At 39.3% G+C, this 26,936-nt stretch overlaps 1 protein-coding gene across 6 annotated transcripts in view; it reads right to left on the reverse strand.

Annotated features, from left to right (window-relative positions):
• Positions 1–26,936, reverse strand: part of FMNL2 (formin like 2) — a 333,795-nt gene that overhangs the window by 26,064 nt on the left and 280,795 nt on the right. For all 6 annotated transcript variants that reach the window (XM_082261106.1, XM_082261105.1, XM_082261110.1 and 3 more), the window contains exons 11-23: positions 25,903–26,013; positions 21,655–21,804; positions 20,560–20,661; positions 17,690–18,041; positions 16,551–16,754; positions 11,781–11,905; positions 10,718–10,920; positions 8,019–8,253; positions 7,752–7,820; positions 7,572–7,652; positions 4,267–4,396; positions 1,706–1,869; positions 68–169 (exon numbers count right to left, since the gene is read on the reverse strand). In XM_082261106.1, coding sequence (XP_082117232.1) covers positions 68–169; positions 1,706–1,869; positions 4,267–4,396; positions 7,572–7,652; positions 7,752–7,820; positions 8,019–8,253; positions 10,718–10,920; positions 11,781–11,905; positions 16,551–16,754; positions 17,690–18,041; positions 20,560–20,661; positions 21,655–21,804; positions 25,903–26,013 — 2,028 coding nt within the window. The remainder of the gene's footprint in view (positions 1–67; positions 170–1,705; positions 1,870–4,266; positions 4,397–7,571; positions 7,653–7,751; positions 7,821–8,018; positions 8,254–10,717; positions 10,921–11,780; positions 11,906–16,550; positions 16,755–17,689; positions 18,042–20,559; positions 20,662–21,654; positions 21,805–25,902; positions 26,014–26,936) is intronic.

Consider the following 26,936-nt stretch of genomic DNA (forward strand, 5'->3'; position numbering starts at 1 on the left):
GACAGAAGAGCTGATTCCTATTCCCTTCATGTTGGTTTATCCTGTAAGACAATGAAAATCTTCTGACCTTGTAGGCTTTCACGAATCGGACGAAAACAGGGAAGAATACAGATGGGGGAGTGGTTTTAGGATTTTCACCAAAATATTTCACTACCTCATCAAAGGCATCCTGAAAAACAACAGTGAACCTTCATTATTTATCTCAGCAAAGCCAAATCGCATTACATTGTTTCAATTAATCATCTTTTAATAATCCTGGAGGAGCTTTCTATCTGCAAACACAGTACAGAACAAAAAAAGAAAACAATTAACTGGATGACGTGGGAAGCAGATTTTATTTGCAGTGTAGAGTAAATAAAATAACATTTATGTTATATAACATGAAATAAAAGAATATTAAACTGGTAATAATGGCAAAAATGCAGTACTACTGAGTCAAACGTATATTCATACACACTTTGTATTACTTCTGTCCCTTTATATCAATGATTCATTATATTTTTCTGGTGTGATTTTGGGCCTTTGGTTCTCTTCTGAAATCCTTTTATCGTTTTTTTTTTGGTTTTCTAATCCCCAGCTAACATACAGATGCAGCTGCCTGCTGTATGTCTATTGATAATAGCTACTGTGACAGTTTGCACTTACGGCCCGTACACACGATCAGAAAATCGGACGTAAAATACCGCTTTCGAAGCAATCATACAATAATCTAATGTTTAGTACACAGCTGGAACTGATCGCGGCAGTTCATCCGATATTATCCGAAGGGGCAAACAAGAAAGTTTTTTCTCATACGATACCAGATTGCACGATTTTAGTTTAATCCGTACAACCTTCATCTGAAAATATAATACAAATACAATACAATACATAACATCACTTCTGAATTTTTATTCTGTCCTACTAGAATTTTCATAACTTTAGTAAACTCTTTATTTTCGATATGGAGACTAGCATGCAAAAAAAAAAAAAAAATGGACAGTCATTCGACCGATAATCTCATCGTGTGTACGAGGCATTAGACAGACTGCACCCTCCTGTGATATTAGTCATTCAATGCCAGAGTATCTCCAATATCACAGGAAATATTGGAGATACTCTGGCATTGAATGACTAAAGGAGTAGAACATGTTCACTTTGCAAAATAATTTCTACTTAGCTAAGTGAATGTGGTGAAAATTAATTTTGGAAAAAATGTGCAAGGAAAAGTAAAAAAAACAAAAAAAAAAAAACAGGATTTTTGAGCTTCACCTCATTCACTAAGCTAAGTGAAAATTATTTTGCAAAGTGGACATGCTCTACTCCTTTAGTAAACCAATTTCAGTTTGGGAAATCTCATCTGCCACTTGCCACTAGATGATACAGATTATGAAAATGAATGACAAAAGTAAATAATCCGGGTACCACACACATGGAAGATCTCATTATTAGAAAACATGTATAAGAAATAAGCAGGGTATTCAACCCACTACATTCCACCAATAATTGTTTTTTGGGTGGAATGACCCTTTAATTATATCAGCAGCCCAGAAGTTATTTCCCCTGCTTGCAGAGTACAGTATATATTGTTCTAGATCATTTAGGCTGAGACATAAAAAAAAATAAGTAAAAGATGTGGGATTTAGGCATCGTTGAGAGCCAGTTACTAGAGGACATCAATTATCTCATAAAACAAGGAAAAACATGCCGTTTGGTACCGACTTACTTGAGAGATTTTGGCATCATCCTGCAACTTCTTCAGCCTCCCTTCACTGTTCTGTATGAATTCTTTGAGCATTATGTTGTGATCATGCATGGTGTACTCTCGTTTTGTCAGATCCATCCCTCGCTGAAGTTCCTTAACATCCAAAAGGACATTTTCAAGGGAGACTGCAAAACAACACCCACGGTTCACTGGGAATTTGTGCAACATTGGAATATAAATGCAATACCTTTTATGACCATGTGAAGGAGCTGACGCTGCACGGAAAGACTATATGACAATAAAAACGCAGTACAGGTAAAGGACAAAATGGTTTTGGGACCTGGGGAACCCATACACAGGTACAACCAACATTCAGCTCAGATTTTTCTTTGCACGTGTATTTGAAGATGTGTGCAAGGATCAGACCATGAAGATCAGATGGTCAGTCAGACTATGTGATTATATGTATATTGTCCTATAATGTTCATATTCACAAAAACAGCGAAAAAAAAATGCAAATAGATCATCAAATAGCAAGACTTACAATAAAAAAAAAAATTACTCTAGCAAATACTGAAATGATACAACACAGAGGAAACACATACAAGGGATCTGTTTTACTTGCCAAATCTCTATTCATTCAGTCCTGAGATATACATAACCCCATCACAGAGCATTGCTGAGAGGAAGACATCACTAACTCTGTTACAGTAAAACAATACACTGCTGTCAACTTTTCGCTCTCAGCCTGCTGGACACTGAAGGAGCAGAAGCAGAGCAATGAGCATGAAATCATCCCTTTGCTCTCTGTTCTAAGCTTGCTTCTTTACTGTATTTACATGCAGCTCCAATGATTGGCTCCTAATATTGCTCCCCTTCCCTCTTTCCCATCTTGGGCTCTGCTGTCAGGGACTGCGAAAGGATTCTATCAAGTCAAATTTGGGCACTTACATTGCTTTCATGAAAAGATGTTTGATGATTTACTAATTTATACATAACTACATTAAAAGAGAAGTGTGGGATCTGAAAAAAAAAAAAAATGTATACGCACCTAGATGGCTGCAACACCGACCCGAGCTGCAGCTGACCCCCGGCCGGCTGTACACCAAAAACCGAGCAATCAAACACCACCGATCGCTCAGTTCTCGGGTATATTCTGAGCAGCAGAGTGGTGACTGCCAATCACTGCTTTCTGCTCTGCTACTCCGGCACTCACTGGAGTGTCAGGCTGGGGCGGTGGCAGGATCCGGGCAGATCTCGTTATTATTGTCAGGATCCCTGAAAAGCCTGGAAATGGCTAAATTTACACACACAAGTAAGGGCTCTTTCACACGGGCGTTGCGATCAGATCCACCTGTCAGTTTTTTAGGCGGATCTGATCGGATGCCCCATTCAGCCCTATGGAGCAGCGGATGTCAGCGGTGACATGTCCGCTGACACCCGCTGCCATCCGCATCCGATCCTGTCCGTGAAATCTGGACGGATGGAAACCCTATTTTCCATCAGTCCTGGGGATCGGATCGGATTGGATGAGAGCGGACAGGCGGTCCGCTCTCATCCGATTCCCCATAGAGAGCAGCGGGGCTCTGACACCTCCCTCTCCGCACACAGTGCGGAGACGGAGCAGTCATCCGCCGGCTCAGCGGGGATCGGCGGATCTATCCCCGCTGCGTAGAGCACGGTCCGCAACGGAATGCGGACTGTGTGAAAGGGGCCTAAGTGCCCATTTACAATTTTTGGAGTGCATTAACCTGTTATGCCACGTGTTATTGGGCATTGCATTATGGCAGCTAATTGAAATCATTGGGCAGCCAATGCACCAAAATGTCTCAAAATGTAGACATATCACAACATTTTTAATGCAATGCACTATGGTGTCACCATGCTTAATAGCATCCTGAGTGCCTTAGCGCATTGGGGTCTCATTAAAAATGAATGGCACCGCAATGCATTTTCTGTACCTTGCCATGCATTCCCACAATGGATAGATGTGAATGTGCCCAGACGAATTTTTCCTTTTGTATATAGACTAGAGCACATCATTAAAAGTTTCAATTAGAGAGAGAGCCTGAAGGCCAACCACCTCTCCAGTGCTCTCTCTTTAGGAAAACCATAGTGAATCCTGTGATGGGTAAGCAGTGTAGACAACATTTGTTGTAAAACAAATGGTCTTTTTACTGTAGATAAATATAAAGCATGTTTACAAACTTAAACATTTTAACCAAAATTGATCTAAATCCATAGGAAGTCATGTTTAATTAAAAAAATAAAAAACGAGAAAGAAATAAAGAAAGAAAGAAAGAACAAAATAAATTTGGAAGTAGCTTCTTCCCGGTAGTACCAGACAACCCCTTGCTGTCACATTTCAAATGATTAATTAAACACTGGGTGAAAAAGTGTATGTAAAATAATAAATCACACATAAGCATGTTTGGGTAAAATAAAACAACTTATTTATAACATACAGTGAAGCACCCAATTGTTCTGCAACGAACAATCATCCTTCCCATTTATGGGCATCTTAAGAGTGACAAAGCTTTAATGAAAACCAGCCGAGGACAACAATCCTATAATGATCGTACCTGCAGCAGCTTTCTCCACATAGTGGATCTCATTGTAGAATAGAGCGACCAGGGAGTACTTTTCCCGTACAACATTGGATATATAGTGCAACAATGTCTGTTTTCTGTCTGTTGACTTGGTGTCCAGAAGCTGTATAAAATAAAACCGATACGATTACAATGCATTTAAAACATTTTATACACAAAGTTTTCAAAGTAGATATGAACCCCAACTAAAGGGCTGTACACATGGGCAGAATGTCGGTACAAAAAAAATGGCTGACATTCTGCCCATGTGTATGTCGGACTTGCATGTTTGAAAACTAGCAGTCAATCGATTCCCAATCAGTGCTCTTAGCCAATGGCTTAAAGTGGTGATCAGAGTGTTCTGGCGCGGGGGGTGTCCCCCTGTCAGAACACAATAGCTCAGCGGGGGGAGATCGCTGGACTAACCTTGCATGGTTAGTTCTGTCGTGGCCAAAAGTTTTGAGAATGACACAAATATTTTCACAAAGTCTGCTGCCTCTGTTTTTATGATGGCAATTTGCATATACTCCGGAATGTTATGAAGAGTGATTAATAAATTGCAAATTCCCTCTTTGCCATGAAAATGAACTTAATCCCATAAAAAAAAAACATTTCCACTGCATGCATGAAGAAGGCTTCAGGGTGCCCAAGAAAATCTAGCAAGCGCCAGGACCATCTCCTACATTGATTCAGCTCCAGGATCTGGGCACCACCAGTGCAGAGCTTGCTCAGGAATGGCAGCAGGTAGATGTGAGTGCATCTGCAGGCACAGTGAGAAGAAGTCTTTTTGGAGGATGGCCTGGTGTCAAGAAGGGCAGCAAAGAAGCCACTTCTCTCCAGGAAAAACATCAGGGACAGACTGATATTCTGAAAAAGGTACAGGCATTGGGCTGGTGAGGACTGGGGCAAAGTCATTTTTTTCTGATAAATCCTCTTTCCTATTGTTTTGGGTATCTGGAAAAAAACCTTGTCTGGAGAACAAAAAGGTGAGCGACATCAGTCCTGTATCATGCCAACAGAAAAGCATCCTGAGACCATTCATGTGTGGGGTTGCTTCTCAGCCAAGGGAGTGGGCTCACTGACAATTTTGCCTAAGAAAAGGCCATGAATAAAGTAGAAATAGAATGATACAAAAACATCCTCCGAGAGCAACTTCTCCCAACCATCCAAGAACAGTTTGGTGAGGAACAATGCCTTTGCCAGCATGATGGAGCACCTTGCCATAAGGCAAAAGTGATAACTAAGTGGCTTGGGGAACAAAACATGGGAATTTTGGGTCCATGGCCATGAAACTCCCCAGACCTTAAGCCCATTGAGAAATTCTGACACATTCCAAGCATTGATTATGCAAGAATGGGCTGTCATCAGTCAGGATGTGGCCCAGAAGTTGATTAACAGCATGCCAGGGTGAATTGCAGAGGTCTTGAAAAAGAAGGGTCAACACTGCAAATATTGACTGTATAAACTTCATGTAATTGTCAATAAAAGCCTTTGACACCTATGACATGCTTGTAATTATACTTCAGTATATCATAGTAACATCTGACAAAAATATCTAAAAACACTGAGGCAGCAGATTTTGTAAAAATGAATATTTGTGTCATTCTCAATACTTTTGGCCACGGCTATACAGCGGCTCCTGGACAGAGCTGTCAGTTTTTTTTTCGTGCAACCAACAAAAACTGTAGTATGCACCAGGCTTAAGTGACATTTAGTTTGCTAAAGCAGTTCATAAACAAATGCCTTTTTTCCATAAAACACTGTTTTCACTCTTTCATCTTGTTTTGCATCTCAGTTCTGCTAATGTCCTCAACCTGGCTTCCTGATAGTAAAAACTGTGGATCCTGACTAAGTAGTGTGTGCCAATAGCAATGTGCAGGAGCAAAACTGGAAAACTGGAGCGTTGTCACCCCACAACAGGAACCACCTGTGTAGATAGAAGTAGAAAACCACACTCCGACTTGAAGGTGAAGACGAATAAAATATATTTATTGAAAATTCAAAAATCCCTCATAAACAAAAATACCAGAGACAGGGGACAGGCATAGTTGACGCGTTTCACGAAGTTAGATTTGCTTAGTCATAACTAACTAAATAGTTATGACTAAGCGAATTTAACTTCATGAAACGCGTCAACTATGCCTGTCCCCTGTCTCTGATATTTTTGTTTATGATGGATTTTTGAATTTTCAATAAATATGTTTTATTCATCTTCACCTTCAAGTCAGAGTGCGGTTTTCTACTTCTATCTACACAGCTGCCGGGATTGCGGATCTAACTAGCACCTGACCTGGATGTTTGGACATTACACGCCTGAGCGGTTTTTCCCTGTGTGTGTTTTTAACAGGAACCACCTGATCAGGAACATTTATGTCAAGATCAACAAGTATTTTGGAGTGGGACTTGTTGATGTCATTACTACGCCGCTCACTTTTCTCCTTGCTGGAGAAGAAGACATACCCAAGGACCTACATTTCAATGCTCTCCCTGCTTCTGCTTCAATATATCTTGGCATCTGTGCTTTCTGCACCCCCTGCTGCTGCTTAATTATTCACCAGTCATCAGGGGAGCAGCACTGATATGAGGAAGCCAAGTTCAGCCTCTATCACGTCAGTAATACAGAAAGATCAACTGCAGGGAGACCACAAGTAATGCTAGTGACTATTCCTTTGCCCTTTGTCTTTATATTTAAGGCACAACTTTCACAGTCCAAGTGGTTATAAACCCATACATATACCCACTGAAGTGACTGACCTCTGGGTGATACACATTTATGAAAAAACTCTACATATTTTTGTAAATGTTTATCTGCAACCCTCTCTTCTCTACAGCCTTCTGAAACACACACACATATCAAAGTCTATTTCTCAGGTCCAGCAGGCAGGGGGCGGGGACCTGACATCACACACTGCACAACATAGAGCAGGAAGGTGAGCATAATCTGGGATCTGAGTGGAGGGAATGGACCACACCCCCCTCTACACAGTTATATAGGGAAAAGCAGAGCTGGGGCTGTCAATTACTTTCTGTGTGCGGGAAGGGAAGGGCCTTTCCCCAAATTCTGTGGTGTTGGCATCAGCTGTTAGAAGTGATTTATGCAGACTGCAGAAGAATGACAGAGCAGACTTAAAACACACTAGGTGCTTTTGATTTAGACAAATACACACTAGAGGGACATGCTCTGTTCATATTTCATTTCAAAAAGGTTTACAACCACTTTAAGCTCCTTGGAACACTTGTAGTCTCTACCCTCTTGCTAGTTACACTGATGCTAATGTATTATTGGCCTACTTACTTACCAAGTCTAAGCTTTGAAGTTTAAACCCATACACGGCTCCCCGTTTACTGCTGTTCATGTAATTCCCAAGGGCCAAGATGATCTGCATAAAAAGGAAACAATTTGTCATATTTCTGCTCAACTCAAAGTAGGGCTGACACATAATGTTACTGGTCATATTCCTGTACAAATCCTTACAAACCTCTAGTATTTTCTTTAGCTTCTGAGAAGACTTAATGGAGACTGAGGCAGCTATTATTGCATGAAGTTGCTAGAATAAACATAAAAAAATAGCAATTCAGTCGAAAATATAATTTATACATTCAAAATAAGAATTCAAAATGTGAAAAACTGATACAGAACAATGGAGAGCAGTGACTTTTTGACCTTATTATAAGACAATAGGCTACTAAGTATAGTCAGCACTTTATTTATTCAAGGTTAGAAAAACCTGACTCTTTATCTATACCGGTGTTAACATCTGGATGCTTTCGGAGAAGTTTCCAATGAACGCCATGATGGTCATCTTCTGCATCAAACGCTCTATCTTGCTGAACTGCATCATAAAACGATCCTCGTCTGTCAAGTTCTCCAAGGGCTTTTTCTCCCGCTCATAAGTCCGTAAGACCTTCACCTCTCCCTCTGTGGGCATGAACCTCATCAAACATTCCACAAAGTCCACAGGAAGCGTTTTTAGGTCAAACCTAAGTCAATAAATGAGTAAGATATAAAGAAAAAATAATGAGAATACAGACAGTGATTACATCAATATATTAAAGTACCGCTATTCTCAAAATGCAAAAATGTAATAGAAATAAAATGCCTGCAAGCACAACAATTGCATTTATCAAAATAGTGTTTCCGCTTTTCAAAAGTACCTGCTGATCCTGCCAGCCCTCTGGTCTTCCTTCCGGAAGGTGACTATGCTGCAGGGCTCGCATTGAATTTACTGCAGTGTTGTAACCCTCAGCAGCCATACAAGGCTACTTCACTACATTAAGGTGGATTATCGCTATAGTCACTGCCTCCCACTCCCTGTCAATAAGCACATGATGCATGATTCAAGAAGGCAACGTGCTGCAAACAGGGGTAATGATGCAGGATGCCCCTTTGGATCCCGTCCCCGGAAAACTGGAGATATCAGCAGCATAGGAGACAAGTTTGTGCAGCTCAGTAAAAAAATATTACAAGCTTTGCTTTTCTGGGGACAGGAGGAGGAAGTAAAATGTTAAGAAATATTTTGTGTGGAGATTAATTACCATCTTTTATTATAAATTAAATAAACCTCTCTTCCCAATGAGGCCAGAACTCCCTGTTCTTTAAACCTGTAATCTATTTTCCCTTAGACTGTAAATAGATAGAGAGAGAGAGAGAGAGAGACTCACCATTTGTTTCATTGTCTGCAGCGTAATTTTAATTCTTCTAATTTTATTTCCTGAAGCTAAATACCCTGCACACTGCAATTAGTGCAATTTAAATAGCATAATAATAAGTAATAATAATCATAATTTTTAGGGAAACAAAATGGCTGTTCTTGCGCTTAGAAAAAAATTACAAAATGTACAATAATAGCGTGTATATAATATTTATGAATGATGTCTAACTGATTCACGTAGTGAAGGCGTTAAACATTTCCATTATACTCCCATCTCTGCCATAGAGACAAATAAGCCAATCCATTGTTCACCGTTGTTGTGAAACAATAAGAACCCAGACGCCAAACAGCATGTAGTGGTAAAGATCCCTGCAGGAGAGACACGGTGTCTGGAGGGACCTGGAAATGTCATATATTAGTAGGATGCACAATCTTTTCTCTGTAGATAACTAAGGGAAAGACCACACAGACAATAATTATTGATTTCTGATTCTGAATGACAATGTTGGCACTACTAATCCTCAACTAGGCTGCTAGATAATTTGACTACTCCAGCATTCCCTAGCCCATCCCTCTCCCAACTGCACCCCCCCCCCCCGCTGCACATTATAGCCCCCGCTTCTTTGAGGAGTGTCTAATTCTCTTGGTACTAGTCCATCTCCTCCACCCCTCCCTTCACCTACCTACCAAGATATGTTTTTATGCAGCTGCTGGGGAGAAGTTATGGGGAATACCACAGAGTGTCACTTTAATGACAAATCTGAGTCTGCTGACATCGCATCCAAGATGGCAGCATCCAGCAGGAGACTCAGGGCTTTTTGATATCTTGGATCCCCTGCCTGGTGCTTTGATGAAGGAGCGCGGCTGCCCGCCCGACGGCAGCACGCACGCTCGGAAACGCGTCGCAATCCAGTGACGTCATCCACATGTTCCTGCTGTCCCTGCTGACCAAGCCTCGCTTTCAACATACGGACGCTTCCGCTCCAGCTTCGCCGCTTACTGCAGGCTGCGGCGAAGAGGAGACCAGCTCCCCAGCTGGCAGCACGGACCGGATGACTCTTTGAACCGGATCCATCTTGGAGTTCCCCAGGAGGATTTTCTACATACGTTTTTCTGCATACGCACAATGTGAGTGCATATTTTATGGAATAAATATGTTTGTTTTAGTCTGCACTTAGAGGCGCCACTTTCTTTTTGCACACAGTTTGGAGAACCTTTTGGCTCACTGGTTCTGGACGGCTGCCCTAACTGTTGGACTTGTTTTAGTGCCCCCCTCCCCCTCCATCCTAAATTATTTCACCCATTTACCCACATGTATTGGACAATATATGGACTCATGTTATAATATGTGGCTAAGCGCCTGTAATATGTTTTTATCCTTTTTGATATCTATGCAAGGAAGACTTTTACAGGTAAAGAACGTGCATAGAATATGTTAACCGCATATATATATATATATATATATATATATATATATATATATAATCTTTCTGGAATATTTTTGCTGATATATTGGTTTAGTGATTTGCTCTTTTTAATGAATAGGTATTTGCAAATTCTTGAAACTTTTAGTTATTTATTCCTGCTCATTTAGTAAATCTTTAATAAGTCTCTGGTCATTCCAGTGCTGGAAATAATGATGTCATGAACAACTTTACACAAATAAAACTCATGCGCTCAGCGGACAGGTCATAAGAACCTAGAAAAACACTGTGCTGAGTCAATTACATAACGAGATCTGCAGTAATCTCCTAATCTGCAGTATTTTGTATTCCCAGAACTTCACGACTTACTGCTGAATGGCTCGGCAGATTTCCTCTGCTGTCTTGCCTGCTTTCCTCAAGGTTATGGCCAGGTTCTTGGCTCTGTTGGCATCAAGCAATGTCACCTTGTTGGAGCCCTTAGGTGTTACTTTCTGCTTGCTGGAGGTAACATCAATGGCAGGACCCTGGGCCTTTGTCTTAAAAATGTCCTCAAACTCATCAACGTTTAAATCCTAGATAAAGAAGTGGTGGTTACATCATAATTACAATTTATACTATGCTGTTTTTATAACTATAAGAAAAGAAAAAAAAAAACGCTGTAATAAGACAGAAAGTTGATTAAGCAGTTTGAAACCATTTGATTGCTTTCTCCATTCCAACAAAACTAGATTTGAATATTTCCCTTCTGAAACCCCTTTGTTCTAGTAACATAAAATGTTCTTAAGCCTCGTACACATGCACCGATTGTTGGCCGACCGATCGGCCGTCTTTTGTCCAGTTTTGTTGTGTTGGTTGAAAGATACTCTAGACTGCACACAATTTTTTTTGGCAAACAACAACCAACTTCAGAAGTGATGTCATGTGCTGGTTTACTTTCCGTGTGTTTTTTTCTTCTCTGAGCATGCCCAGTCTTGCTCATCTGATTTTTGTCTGCCGAAATCTGTACTGACTGATGAACAATCGGCCATTCTGTTGACGGCCAACAAAAATTTTATAGCATGCACACCATATTTTGTTCGGCCGAAAAGTCGCAGTCGGTTGTCGGAAGCATTATACTAACAAGCCGACAATCGGCCGATCGGACGTTGGCCGAAAATTCACGGCCAACAATCGGTGCGTGTGTACGAGGCTTAAAGCTTTGTAAAATATTAATTTTGATCTAATTAAGGTATGTGTGAACTCACAGACCAGCAATTAGCCTTTATATGTTTTTAGCTAGGCAATGGCTTCATATAGACTTGGGCAAACTGAGAAGACTGAAGACTGAAGAATGGCCAAGAATCTAAGAAAGCCTGGACTTGGGCTGTTACCCATTTACTTAGTAATGACATATGACACTCATGTTTATTTTGCGCACATCTTTGGTTCATACCTCAAGTATCCTTTCATCGTCAATTTCATTGAAGACTGTGCCATTGATCTGATTGGGTTTTAGAGCAACCCAGTTGAATACTGGCATCCTGAACTTTGTCTTGATGGGCTTCTTTATTTTCACAGCTGAGCAAGAAAAACAGTAGACAGCAATATATGTTTATTCTCAAACTGAATGACAAAATATGCAAACACGTGCAGAACATGCATAGCTGATACAATGAACATGTAAGTGACTTTGTTCAACCAAGGAACACAAAGAAAAGTGATAGTGACTTTTGCCAGCATATTAAACAGATAATAAACCCCAGGTTTTCACAAAGATAAAGAAAATGGTCCATAAACAGGCAACAGTTTATTTTATTTATATACTTGACAACAGTCCCTGATGTGTTTTGACAGTCCTGTATTGTTTTTTTATATGGACAGGTCTTAGACCAAAATTGGGCAACACTGCAGACGTTAAGTGGCAGCTTTCGTTATTCTATGGGCAGCTTGAGAAAGGGTAAAACTTACTCGGGAATGTTGTCATGTACATACTTCATGTTTAAAAATGAACATTAAAGCAATTAACACAGTTTCTTAAAGAACAATGGAAAAACATACAGAACAGCTTGATCGGTCCATCTTAAGAGGAAGCACAAAAGCAAGAGGAGAAATTAGTGTTACACATTATAGCATATAGCAGGTGAAACAAAAAACCTCAGGACACATGTAATATCAAGATAAAATTATAAAATAAAATGATCAGAACTGGCAAATTAGAAGTTACTGAAACTCTGTACTCTTTTAAAGTGGACCTCTTATAAAAATATACATTTCTAATGAAGTGTATGTCAGCATTGCCAAATACTTTATGATTTGTAAGTAACAAACATATAGTAAACAGGCAGGTTAATATGTTAACAAACACTATTAATACTATTCGAGCCCATTCAGACTAGCGCGACACGACTTTGGGGGGCGACCTGTGAAGCCGCGTGCACCGCGACTTCGGCGGGATTTGCAGAGACTTCTTATAATGGAAGTCTATGCAAGTCGCTCCCAGGTCGCCCCAAAGTAGTACAGGACCCTTTTTCTAAGTTGGAGCGACTTGTGTCGCTCCTATTAGAACAGGTCCTGTACTACTCAATGGACCGCGACATACCGCGACTTGTCAGGCTGACAAGTCGCCTGACAAGTCGCGCTAATGTGAATGGGCTCTTAACGTTAAGGTGATCTCTCGTATGGTACATCTAAAAACTTTAAGAAGACTAATGTTGGCCATACACCTGCTTAAAAATCGTTCAAAAATCTGTCATTTGGTCCAATCGTCCGTTTTTCGTCCAGTTAATGGGCACAAATAAAAAATCATTTTCAACTTTTCAGAGCCGAAAAATCGAAGGAACAGTTTTGAAAATCTGCCGGCCGATCGATAAACGAACAATGAATTGAAAGGTTAATGTGTTTCTCCGCCAACCTGTTTGCACTAGGTATACAAACTGAATTCATTTATGTCCATTGAACGATTTATCGCTCGAAATTTGATCATTACATGGATGGCACGATCGTCTGCTCTCAGGGTCGATTTTTTCTTTTTTCAAAATTGCGTTTGCCCGATATTTCGGCTAGTTTATGGCCAGCATAATGTTTATTTTCAGTCAAGTTCAATGAGATTAAAAAATTACAGCTGACTTAAAGATGCAAGCTTTTGGGACCTTTCTTATGTCCCTTCCTCAGACGTTATACAACTCATGAATTGTATAATTCCAAAAGAATTTGTAACACCCCTGCAAGACACCATAGCCTGGCCTAATACTTTCACTACAGCTAGAGCACTACAGTGGGACCCAGACATACCCTCATCTTGCTGACTGGACAGTAAAGGAGAAGAAGCACACTGAAGGGGTCATCCTTGCCTCCTTTTACTATATTCCTTGGGCATTGCTGCAGAGCCTCTGATTGGCTCCAAGTGCTGCCACAAGGCTAGTATGAATATTTGTTTCAGATACGTACACTAGTTTTTTAAATTATTTCTTAATAAACACATTACAGCATTAATTAGGGTTTTTATACTGCAGCTGACTGGAGTCCAGCTTTAAACAAGAAAAATTAATTTGATGTTTTTTGCTTCCCACATTTCTGTACAATTGGTAAACAGCCGAAAGTCTAATGCATTCTATCCATATTTCTGAAAGCAAGCTGCGCCAGTATGAGGATATATGTCCGCTCCCTTGATGATAAGAATGAGCTGACTCACAGCTCTATATTTCCTGCAAGGCTCAGAGCTAAACTGATCAGCCCACAAATAAACTTCACTACATGGAAAAAGATGGAAAAAATGATGTTCACTAATGCACAAAGGAAGATGTGTGCTGCTTGATCTGCAAATTAGTCAATATTAATAGTACCAGCTGCAGGAATAAATAAGCTTTAGCTCTCCATTAAACTTTCAAGTACAAATCCTAGCAGGATTGGATCAGCACAGCTGATATCCCACACAGCCCCAGAACCTAACGCAACTCCCTCCGATCAGTGAGAGTGATATGTATATCAGTGTTAATTTTGGCAGCAAATTTAAATTTAGTTTTAGCCTTAGGACTAAAATGGCATTTTAGTTTTAGTCCCATTTTAGTCTTCTGCAAGTGTTTTAGTTTTAGTCGTATTTAGTCGACTAAAACTCCAGTACATTTTAGTCGACTAAAACGTCCTACATTTTAGTCGACTAAAACGTCCTACATTTTAGTCGACTAAAACGTCCTACATTTTAGTCGACTATAACTCATTTTAGTCATCTATAATCGAATGGGTGTAGTTCAATTGTAATTTGTAATCCATTATTTAAGCATTTCTCTACAATTTCCAAACTCATTATATACTACTGCTGGTCCTGGAGTGAAAAATCTAATATGTTATTATTTATGGTATTAAGCTTTGAGCATGCACCAGTGTTAATTTTGGCAGCAAATTTCGATTTAGTTTTAGTTATAGTCTTTTGACTAAAATGTCATTTTAGTTTTAGTCGTATTTTAGTCTTAAGACTAAAATGCCATTTTAGTTTTAGTCATATTTTAGTCATCTGAATTGTTTTAGTTTTAGTCGTATTTTAGTCGACTAAAATTGTGTTAATTTAGTAGACGAAAATGTTTTAGTCGGTTTTAGTCGACGAAATTAACACTGATGTATATGGTACTTTTCCCCTTTACTGTTCTATACTGGAGAGTGAAGGTTCTCATAGACCTAATTTCCACCAAGCAGGAAAATCTCCCTGTACACTAACAAGCAACTCAGAATGATCTATTTATCACAAGCGATGCTTAAAATCTTTTATTGGTCCATTTATGGACATCGTAAGTTTATAGCAATATAAGATCCTTAAAGCAAATCTTGTTGCAGCAGGGGTCTGCCATGGTAGTGTTCTGCGCAGAATTACATAGATTATGGCACCCTTTAAGGCAGGGATAGGTGACAGCTAAAATCCCAGCAATGACCTGACTTTTCTCTGCTTTAGTTAAGTAACAAAGCTTGGTCACCTCCCCAGCCTGTAAATGGACAATGAAAATGCGTAAGAAGACTTAAGAGTTTAACCCTCTGCTTACGCTTTTCTCTCAAATCACCATGTCCCTTTGCACACAGCAAACCTGATTGGCTTCCCTTGCTGGCCCACCCTCTCCCAGTCTTGAGTGCCACCGTACAAGGGCTTACATGACACTGGCAACAAGACAGATTCAGGTACTTACATTATTTGCATTTAAAAATATATATTTTTGCAGTGAACATGTAACTATATTATGTGTTGTCTTCTGCAAAAGTTAAAGTAGAAATGAAGGCAAAACTTTTTTTCATTATGGATAGAGTAAGGGACGGTTATAATAACCCTTTCAGGTTTTTCTGCCATTTGTGTTCACTTAAAAGAGAAGTATGGGTTCTCTTTTTATTTAATAATCATACTTACCTAGATGAATGCATCATTGGTCCAATGCTGCATCTGCCCTCCGCCGGCTCAAAGATTGAGAACTGAGCAATCTAACACGGCCAATCGCTTAGTTCTTAGGGCTCCCTGAGCAGAGAGCTGGTAACTGCCAGCCAGCAACTCTCTTTTCTGCCCCCCCCCTGTGGAGGGGGCGGAAGTGGCTGGCTCAGGCTCTCAGCGCCTCACTGAGAGGCTGAGCCATGTGCTGGTCGAGGCATGTAGGCAGTTTCTGACCATATGGTCACGATCCTTCCCGAGCCTGGATGGGCTCTGTGATGTCAGCCCACTGTCTGCTGAAAATGAGTCACAAGAGTACAGAACGAACTGCACTCCTGTGATCCTCCTCCAACGAGCCTTGGCTGTACTTCTCCTTTAATGTCCCATAGTCACAACAGGAAGTGAGAGGAAATACATCCAAAATAAGGGAAATCCTAGCAGAACTAGTGTCCCCATTTGTATAATTTCCATCTATTTCTATCCTCTATCCCAGTGCCAGTTATACTTTCATTCATTTAAAAGTTATACTTTAGGAAGTGTAAGGGACAGCCAAAGGTTTAGCCTAATGGTAAGTGTCTGAAGGGTACTTGGAGAGATGGTGAGTTTCTCATTTTAGTAGCACAGAAAACACTGCACTGAAGAGTTCTAGCACCAAGATTTCTATACCAAAAAAAAAACTTTACTAGCATCTTATCTAAACTGATTAATATAAACTCAATAGAAAACAAAACATTCTTAGTAATAAAAGATGGAAAAAAGCTTTAATTTAAACAATCATGTACTTCAGTAAAATACATTTATCAGGAAGCCTGACTGTGTTACCTGCAAGTCCTGAGTTAAATATAACTGTGGGTGAAGCAGTTCCTGGAAGAGGAGGAGCTCCTGGTGGTGGAGGAGGAGGTGGAGGAATTGGAGGCTCTGCAGTTGGTAGAGGAGGTGGTGGCGGAGGTGGGGGTGGAGGTGGTGGAGGAGGTGGTGGGGGTGGGGGTGCAGGAGGCATGGCCGCTGGTGTAGCACCAATTTCCACTGTAATAAAAAGAAAGAAAAAATAATTCTAATGCAAGAACATAATTTCAGTTTTGTCTTGTACACAGGATTGTTGGATGCTGCTATGTACATCATTCTTGTGTTTGATTTGTCATAGTCAGCTCACTAGGGAATCCAGTTTATCCATTAGGGAAGTGATTAAAGCGCACGTTATCCCCAACATTTAATATTTCTGATATGTGTCTCTTGTACTGTGTACTTGTATTAAATGTATCCTGTTCTCTTTGTATTGCTTCCTTTGTGTGAATACCTTGGGATCCTACCAGTCCCCCTGCTTTCCTATTTCAAACTGACCACGCCAGGTATGTAAGCACATCCATCCGAGCTTGGTCAGTTTTTTCTTTGCTTTCTACTTAGGAGCATAACCTGTCTGTAATCCAAGACTTCTGTTGACATACCCACCTGCACAGCGGCATGAGTCAGCTGCCGGTCAGGTATCTGGGTGGATCCCAACATTGTGTGCACATCCCACCATTGTGGGGATCCCTGCAGAGCCTAGACCGGCTCTGTGATGTCAGCTGACATGAGACTTTACCCTGCTGTCAGCTGAATTTGGGTTACAGGAGTGGAAAACTAAATGCACTCCTGTGACCCACAGAAGAAATATGGTCAAAAAAGCTTAGGCCATACTTCTCCTTTAAACTAAGTCCCTTGGAGGAGACGCAGGCAAAATTCAAGGCTTATATCTTCTCATATATATCCTACCACTTAACCAATGTCTATGGGACTCTTAAATGAACAATTTTTAAACAACGTGACTTTTCTCATTGGTGTTAAATTAGAATTAGAATGACCAGGACTACTTTGTTTTTAGCTTTGGTAGTTTTGTGGATTAGGTTTACAGGTGTATCACTACATGAAGGGCGTTTTAAAAGACTCCTTTTACAAATGTATAAGATACTTTGTTCACCTACCTTCCCCAGACTCTGCAGACGAAGGAGGTAGAGGTACAGGACTTGCTGATGAAGACACAGAATTTCCTGATACAATTGTAGGTGCTCCAGCAGGCACAGAATGTCCAGTTTGTGGGATACCAGTGCCTATTGATGCTCCAGGCACCACCTCTGTCCCTGATGGCACACCACCTGTCACCAGTGGCATGATTGATATATCTCCATCACCTTTTTTCTGAATTTTAAGAGTCCCCTGTTTTTCCAACTCATGGATCTTTTTTTCCAGATTGGATTGTCTCTGAATGGCTTCCTCCTTCTCTTTGACCATTTTCCGCAGTGTGCTGACTTGCGTGTTTGCATCTTTACAGACATCCTGCGTGGAAACAAAAGTCAGATGAGGTAAGACAGGGTACATTTATTGGGCAAATATAATAAATAATAATAAAGAATTTAAATATATCATACTAAATTAAAATCATGGACAAAAGGAAAGAAAGGTGGCACACTGCAACAGGGTCCAATGATGAAGATTTTTTTATTGGTCAGTGCCAGACAATAACAGGAACGCGTTTCACACGAACAATTCATGCTTAATCATAAAAAATCATGGACAGGGTTGCTGGGAGCCCCGTAGTAGGTGGCATCAGCTAAAGACTCAAGGAGATGTCCAAGCAAACATAAAAGTCAGTAGCTAAAGAAAAATTCAAACCACAACCTTTTTTTCTTTTTAAAAGATAGGAAAGCAGTATAACCTTCCCATGTTGTACGTGTCTACTTCAGGCAAATTCACCCATTATTTTTCATGCTGGTCGCTGTCCCAGGGAGAAAAGGTGAGGGGAAATTCAAAGTTTTATAGCTGTCACAAACCATAGAAAGGATATTCTTTCAATAGAGTCACCTGTTCTAGTGGCACCTGTCAAACATAGGATTTCCCATCTCTTTGGGGTGATTCTTTGTACCTTCCTGGTGTGAGTGGGGACAAAGACAGCAGTAAAAAACAGATAGAAGCTGTAACTTTCCTGCTCCCTATCTGAAGCAAGGTTTAGGTTGGAGTTAAGTTTTAGGAGTTCAAGAATAATGGTCTTTTTTACACTTTTATTTATGTATTTATTTATTTTCATTAAACCCCCTGCTGAATACTTGGCACTGGAGTTCTAAGTTCTGAAAACCACTGTATGGATTTTGGTGACATTAAAAATTACACAAGCTGGAAGGAAAAATTATATAACAATAGCCAGAGCAGTAAAAGTACACACTTTTCATGTAAGTTATGTTACTAATCAATGTAGACATTTGGCGCATATCAAATGTAAAGATATGGTTATATCAGACCATGGTAGACTAAGCCCTATTTGCTTTTGCAATCTGCCAGCAACCATATGCAAAGTAAAATTGGGACTTTTTAAAAGTCACTGCTTGCATAAACATAGGTACTTCCCCAGAAGTCAATAGGTGCTTTTTACAGGTTGCTCAGGCGGCACCATGGTGTAAGGTAGTAATCATGCCTTTCTTTCACCTCATAAAAACAGAGGCACTTCAGGAGGACTGCATTGCAATGACTGAAACCTAAAGGTAAATCCTGGCAGGTTATACTACCAGTTGTCTACCTTAATAGTTTACAAATTTAAATTTTTCTACAGGTTTTCAATAAAGAAAAAAAAAAAACTGTTTGTTCAATAGTCAGACTCTTCTGGTGCGCTGGAACCAAAAGATGCAATTATGGGTTACAAATAGCAGGACTACATCTGGTATTGTAATATGGCCACACAGTATTCTATTGGTTAGACTCCAATTAAGCAAAAGCAGTTTGGCGTCCCACTGATCTTTATAGGGAGGTTTTAGAAGGCAAAGACTCTTCAAAGGTGACTACACAGAAACACCTTAACCCAACAGACTTCTAGTTTTATGTTTTGTTCTCCCTATCAAGTGTACAAAAACATGTGCATACTTAAATTAGTAACAATGCATTTTCCTCACTGAACAGCCACAATCATTTTCAGACTTTCTTAACCTTTTTTACCCCAGAGGAACCCTTAAAATTATTTTCAGGACACTGAGAGCCTTACTTTGATGGTCAGTAGGAGAAGGATCTCCATTTTCAGCTAAAAATATCATTGATGTCATACCGCTTGCTCTGCCAGGGGGTGTTGTGCCCCAAAACTAGACAGGAACCAGCAGATTCAAGGTCAATCAGCCATAGGTCATGGAACCCTTAGCAACCCCTGGATGAAACCTAGGGTTCCATGCAACCCTAGCTGAGAATGGCTGATCTATACAATGGCCAAAATAAAATTGGTGAGTAACATTGTTTTAGCCATATGTCAAAGAACCCATAGCAACCTCTGGAGGAAACCTAGGGTTCCATGCAACCCTGGCTGAGAATGGCTGATTTATATAATGGCTAAAATAAAATTGCTTGCATAAAATAGTTTTCTGACTCCTTCAAGCACACCCCAGGATAGTCTTAATTGTTCTTTTAAGCAGATATCTCTGGGAGTTCCAAGACAGGACATGACCCTTTATAGCAAAAGATTAGTTTATTCGGGACACAGAACAGAATAATTGTATAGCTGATACCCTGGTGACAAACAAGAAATAAGAACACAGTAGACAGAGAACAAGAATGTCAGCAGGTTTTGTGTCTAGCGTATTCCTTTCACCAAAGTGGCTTCATGTTTTGTATCTCAGATACATAGCAAGGCATTGTACTGTGCCAGTCACTCACACCACTGTACAACAAATAGCAGATCAAGGAAGATGGGGAATTTAACAAAGTAGTAACAGGTTAGGTTTCAGCTTATTGTGAAAATCTCTACAGCATAGGCAATGTTCTCTGTATATTTAGGTGAGCTCATTTTTAAATTGTAATATCAAGACAATGAGAAATGTACCCGAGCAATTTCCAGTTCTTTATGTCTTTGCATGAGTTGTTTTTCCAGTTCTACAATTTTTGCCATTGCTTCATTTTCTGTGTCTAGGAGCTTTTCAGAAAGCTGGAAATAAAGCAAAAGAAACACAGTTTATTTGTTATTTTTTTGCATAGTTCCCTCAATTCCCATGGCACAAGGTAATAAATCATTCACATCACTCTATGCCACAGTATAGTAGAATGGTAAAATGGCATAACATGCATGGCTTCTTCAAGGAGGCATGTTCCCTGGCTGATGTAGAGGTCATTAGTTTTGGTGTTATGATTTGTATATCAAGACCCGCTAACTGCAAGAGATGAACTTGGCTGTTCACCTGTATACTGGCAAAGTGTTATCCAAACTTAAAACGCCAAGGTAGGTAGTGAGAAATTAACCCAGAACCCTAGTGTTGCAATTTCTAACCCATTAACCAACAAACAAGTCCCACCTGCAACGGTAAAGTACATTCCATGGTACTCATAAACATGCAAACAGGAAGGTGTAAATACATTTTCTCTTTCAATTTTTTTCTTTATTTCTGTGTGTATCCTTGGTTTAATAAAGTTATATGTTATCTGTAGACTTATATATATATGAACCTAGTAGGACAATGTTCATAAATAAATTCCCAGATAGTACAATCAACTAACTTTATCAAACATACATTAGGGGAGTTTTCAGAAATGGTTGGAATGGACAATAACAAACCATATTTTGAGTCCATGTTAATATCTAAATGGCTGACTTGGTGCACTGAGGCCTTAAACTTGATTCCTAGCAAGAGTGCTATTGGCATGGAGTTTGTTTCCTTTTCCCTGCATTTGCAAGGACTTTTTCCATCTGCCCTAATTTTCTTGCACAATTCAAGAACCTGGTACTGTGGATTACATAAGCCATAGGAACACAACAAATAGAGCAAAAACAACAAAGAGTTTTTTATACCTCGTATGACCTGCATATGATATACTGTATATATATAATCAATTTTTAATTCACATTTTCACCCATGTCCACCACCAATTCCCATCAAAGCAATATTTTCCAGAGACATCAAAGGTGCTCTGTTCTTTCTCTTACATGAGAAATGTTTTCTTCCAGTTCTTCCACTCTCTCCAGAGCTGCGTTCTTGGTCTCGGCATCCTCCAGGAGCGCACCCACATCAAACACATTATCTAGATAGGCCTGAATCTGGACTTGAAGCTTGTCACTTTCCGTATGCTTCAATTTCTGAAAGTCAAAGAATGCAGAAGACTGAATACAATACAAATCAGTACATTTAATTCACAAAGACCAGTCAAAACACTGAGAATGATAACTTGACACAAGAAAGAATGATGTGGGTTGCAGTGTCATACATGACGATGCCTTATTTTGTTCGTGTCAGCTCTTGAGATTATTTTTTTTCCAACAAGTTTATAGCTCTTGAGATTATTGGTTATTTCATGCTCACATTTATGCTATACTGACAAATAAGGAAATGGACAAACTTTAATATGAACTTAAACTCAAAAAGTGAAGATTTACTATGTTACAGGGAACATCTAGAAATATTAATTGTGCCTAAACAGTACCTTGGAAAATGAACCTTTTGTGTGAAATTCCTCCTGAAAAATAGCATTGCACTTCCTGGTATGTGAGTGTCCCTAGGCACGCCTGTGCCTCCAGCCTCATAGGTGTTCTGTATATCTGCAGTATGAGATCCTAGGCACTGTTGCCTCTGGTTGCCAGTCTCACAAGATTTGGAGTGAGAATTAGTGACGCTAACGCCTCCTTGATGGAGACTCCAAAGCAAAGCCCTGCCTCTACCAAGATGGATGCCTCCACACAGAGACACAGCACAGAACAAGTTTCACTTTAAACAATAATGGACACAATGGGGTTAATTTACTAAAATTGCAGAGTGCAAAATCTAGTGAAGCTCTGCATAGAAAGCAATCAGCTTCTAGCTTTTTTGTCAAAGCTTAATTGAATAATCTGAAGTAAGAAGCTGAAGCTATCATGCAGAGCTGCAACAGATTTAGTACTCTCCAGTTTTAGTAAATCAACCCCAGTTAGTCTTGTTTAGTGTTTTTCAGCTGCAAATGTAAATTTTTATGTAAAGCTATTTATTTCTATTGCAATAGTACTGCTTTACTCTCTGAATGGAATTCTACTTTTAAAGCAGCTTTGTTTTGTAAACACAAAACAGGTTGCATTAACCAACTAGGCCTGAGAACCCAAGAAGCTTCTCTCCTACTAATCAATGGCTAGGTGGCCATGGTTGATATAGGATATGTACCCCTAGGCGCTAGAGTTGTAACTTCATTGGGACCAGAAGCTGATACTAAATACAATCTTCAGAAAAAAATAGATTTTTTGTCTTACCGTAGAATCCTTTTCTCTGATGTTCATTGACGGACATATCTCCATATCTTCTTTAAACCCTTGGGTTATGCTGTTCTCTTTAGGAGTAGGACACTAGGTGGAAAAGAGTTAATAGAGTTTGACTACGCCCATAGGGCAGTCCCAGGGGGTATACTCCCACTTCCTGTTCTAACTCTTCAGTTTTGTAACAATCAGTATAAGAAGACCATAAACCCCAACTCATTAGAGGGGCTAGTGCTGTGTCCATCAATAAACATCAGAGAAAAGGATTTTACGGCAAGACAAAAATCCAGTTTTCTCTTTTGTTCATTGATGGACAACTCCATATTGTTTTAACCCTTGGGACGTCCCAAAGTAGTGTCAATATGAGGGGTGGGAAGAACACAGCAAAAAACATACTTCCCAAAGGCTAAACTTAGCCAACCAGGTAAAAAACAGGAGCTCATCAAGGAAACAACTTGAGCTCACCTGCCAAAAATGTACACCCTCAAAGAGGACTAATCCTCTCCAACAGCGGCCTGAAAAACCTTGCGGCCAAAGGCGGTATCAATAGATGCCAACATATCTACCCTATAAAATTTTGTGAAAGTGTGCACGGACGACCAGGTGACTGCCTGCAAACCTGCACCAATGATGCCAGATGACTGAAGGCCCAAGAGGCACTAAGTGCCCTCGAAGAATGCACCATCAACAGGAAACGGAGGATCCTGACCTTTAATACAATAGGCCTTCACCACCGTCTGCCTGATCCATCAGAAATGGTCACAGCAGACGCGGCCAGCTCCTTACAGGAACCAATCGTAAGGACAACCAGGGAATCCAATTTTTTGGAACGACTTATCTATTTTCCAGCGGCAGTTACTGAAAACCGACAGCACCAAGTTGAGATCCCATGAGGGCAACGGAGACCGTACTGGGGGAGCCAAGTGGTGAACCCCCTGAACAAAGGCGCTAACCACAGAAAGCGTGGCCAAAGGACAAAGAAAGCAAACCGCCAATGACCGAACTTGGCCTTTGATGGTACCCGAGGCCAGGTCCTGCTCAACACCGCATTGGAGGAAACCAACTCCGAATCACCAAAAAGGAGCGGGAGTGAGCCCTGGGGGATTCACATCTGCAAAGTATGCTTAAAGGCGATGGTAAAACTACCTAAAAGTAGATTTACTAGCTTGCAGCAGCGTGGGAAACACCAATTCAGACAACTGAAGAGCTAGAGAAGGAAGTGGGAGTATACCCCCTGGGATGACCCAAGGGGCGTAGTCAAACTCTTTTCCGCCTAGTGTCCTACTCCTAATGAGAGCAGCATAACCCAAGGGTCAAATAAGATATGGTGCCGTGTCCGTCAATGAACGAAAGAGAAAATATTTTTTTTAAATAACATACTTACTCTAAGGGTTGGTATATCCATATTCTGACATCCAAAATTGCAACGGCCATTTTTAATGGCACCAGAGGCTCACACTACTCAAAGTTACGCCACTCCATTTGTATTTACCTTAGATCCACATTTTTTAAACCATGTTAAAAGATTACATGGCCACAAAATCATAGAGGGGGTATACAAGCAATCACAATTATCCATTGATGGAAGACTCCTTAAAGTGTTACTAAACCCAGGATCCTGCATTCACTATATCTGGTCTCCCACAGTCGACTCCCGTCGGTTACTAGCTGTCAACTTCCAGAGATAAGGAGAGGTTTTCAAACGTCCCAAGTACATGAAGCCATAAGAGTATAAAATAAAAAAAAAAAAAAAAACCTTTCTAAAGAAGAAACACACGCATTGTGATATATGGGCATATATTTTGTTAGAGTTACAATTGAAGATCTAATTTTTTCCTCTCATGAACCAGACGGTATATGCTGTGACTATTAGTCACAACCAGATCACAAGGTAAAAGACAAGCATTGTCACAATCAAATGATACAATACGTAATGAAAAATCTGAAGGTGACATTAACTGTTCTTGCATATCCTAAAATCTGGCATCAGATTTGTAGAAAATCTAGTATTATTATATCTATCTACAACAATTTTTATTCATCTATGTATTATGTATGTATATATATATATATATATATATATATATATATATATATATATATATATATCTGACTATTAAGTATCACTACCTATATCTAGGTTTATCCATCACCCTATTTAGCTCTTATATTTCTGTCATATCGATTTATCTTTCTATCTATCTCATCTATCTACTGTAGTATTTTTCTTTCATCTACTTATCTATCTGATTATTATGTACTGTATCTCTACCTATACCTATTTCTATCTATCAGTCTATTTATCTTTTATATTTCTATCATCTATATCTTATATCTATCTTATCTTATCATATCTTATATCTATTTTATCTTATCATATCTTATATCTATCTTATCTTATCATATCTTATATCTATCTATCTTATCTTATCATATCTTATATCTATCTATCTTATCTTATCATATCTTATATCTATCTTATCTTATCATATCTTATATCTATCTATCTATCTTATCTTATCATATCTTATATCTATCTATCTTATCTTATCATATCTTATATCTATCTATCTATCTATCTATCTATCTATCTATCTATCTATCTATCTATCTATCTATCTATCTATCTATCTATCTATCTATCTATCTATCTATCTATCTATCTATCTTATCATATCTATCTATCTATCTATCTATCTATCTATCTATCTATCTATCTATCTATCTATCTATCTATCTATCTATCTATCTATCTATCTATCTATCTATCTATCTATCTATCTATCTATCTATCTATCTATCTATCTATCTATCTATCTATCTATCTATCTATCATTATCTATGTATGTCTGTCTGTCTGTCTGTCTGTCTGTCTGTCTGTCTGTCTATCTATCTATCTTAGTTTGTGATAAGAAACACAAAAATATACAATGTAGGCAATATAATACAAATACTTACATCTAGATACTCATCCAAGGCTAATTTGGTGAATTCAAACTGAAGATGGACTCTGAAATTCATGTCTTCTACAGAATGGACTACGATATTAATGAACTGCATACACGCCACCTGCAACAGCATAGCAAGAGTTAACTAATTAGAGATTGTGCAGATTGTGCAGGAAAGTTTGGTGAAGTATCCAGCACTCCCCTGATAGCCCTTCCTCCCCCATCTCCTGTCATCACCGTTCCCTATTACCGGCTCTCATCCTCATTCCTATTTTTACCATTCCTTAATAACATACGTGCCCACTGTTATAAAAACACCGTGCCACAGAAGAGTTATTTTTAAAACAATAGGCAAACTGTAGACACATTTCTAAGTAATTATAATAAGGAGATTAATGAATGTGATTTGTTCTTTTGACAGTGATACACTTCACTGGAGTAGTGCCATTGATTTTCCTTAAACAGAAAGGATTTCTAATCTCAAATCCAAAATAAAAATTGTTTCTTATTTAAAGGGCCACTATCACAAAATCCTAAAAACTGAATGTGGTAATGCAGATACTTATATTATTCAGTATACTGTATTGCTTATATTTATATGCTTTTTTCCACTATTAATGCAGACCAAGCTGTCCACAAAAATGACAAAGACAGGGACTGGGACCAACTATACAACCTCCAGTTGTAGAGAACATCCAGTATTCTGCTTTAATAATTATCACTACATATTTATTTTACTCCTTTTAAAACACAACTTCTTGCCCACTATACATCAATAAGTGGAGTGTCCATGGTTCATAGTGTTTGCATTATTACTGGTCATGCAAATCAGAATTGTAACCATACTGACTTGATAGAATGTCATTTTGTAGATAACCCTCTGTTGGTATATGTAATTTCCTCCAGTTGTATCATTTTGTTGACTGGGAACAATAGATGTTTTACAATGCCCCAGGACACACATTTGTTTTATGTTAGTAGTGAAATAAGCCAAAGCATAGCTTAGGTTTTATGGTCTTTTAAAGGTCAGTCCACCTAAAAATG

Source organism: Pelophylax lessonae, assembly GCF_965119305.1.
Source record: "Pelophylax lessonae genome assembly, chromosome: 6".
Classification (NCBI taxonomy): Eukaryota; Metazoa; Chordata; class Amphibia; order Anura; family Ranidae; genus Pelophylax; species Pelophylax lessonae.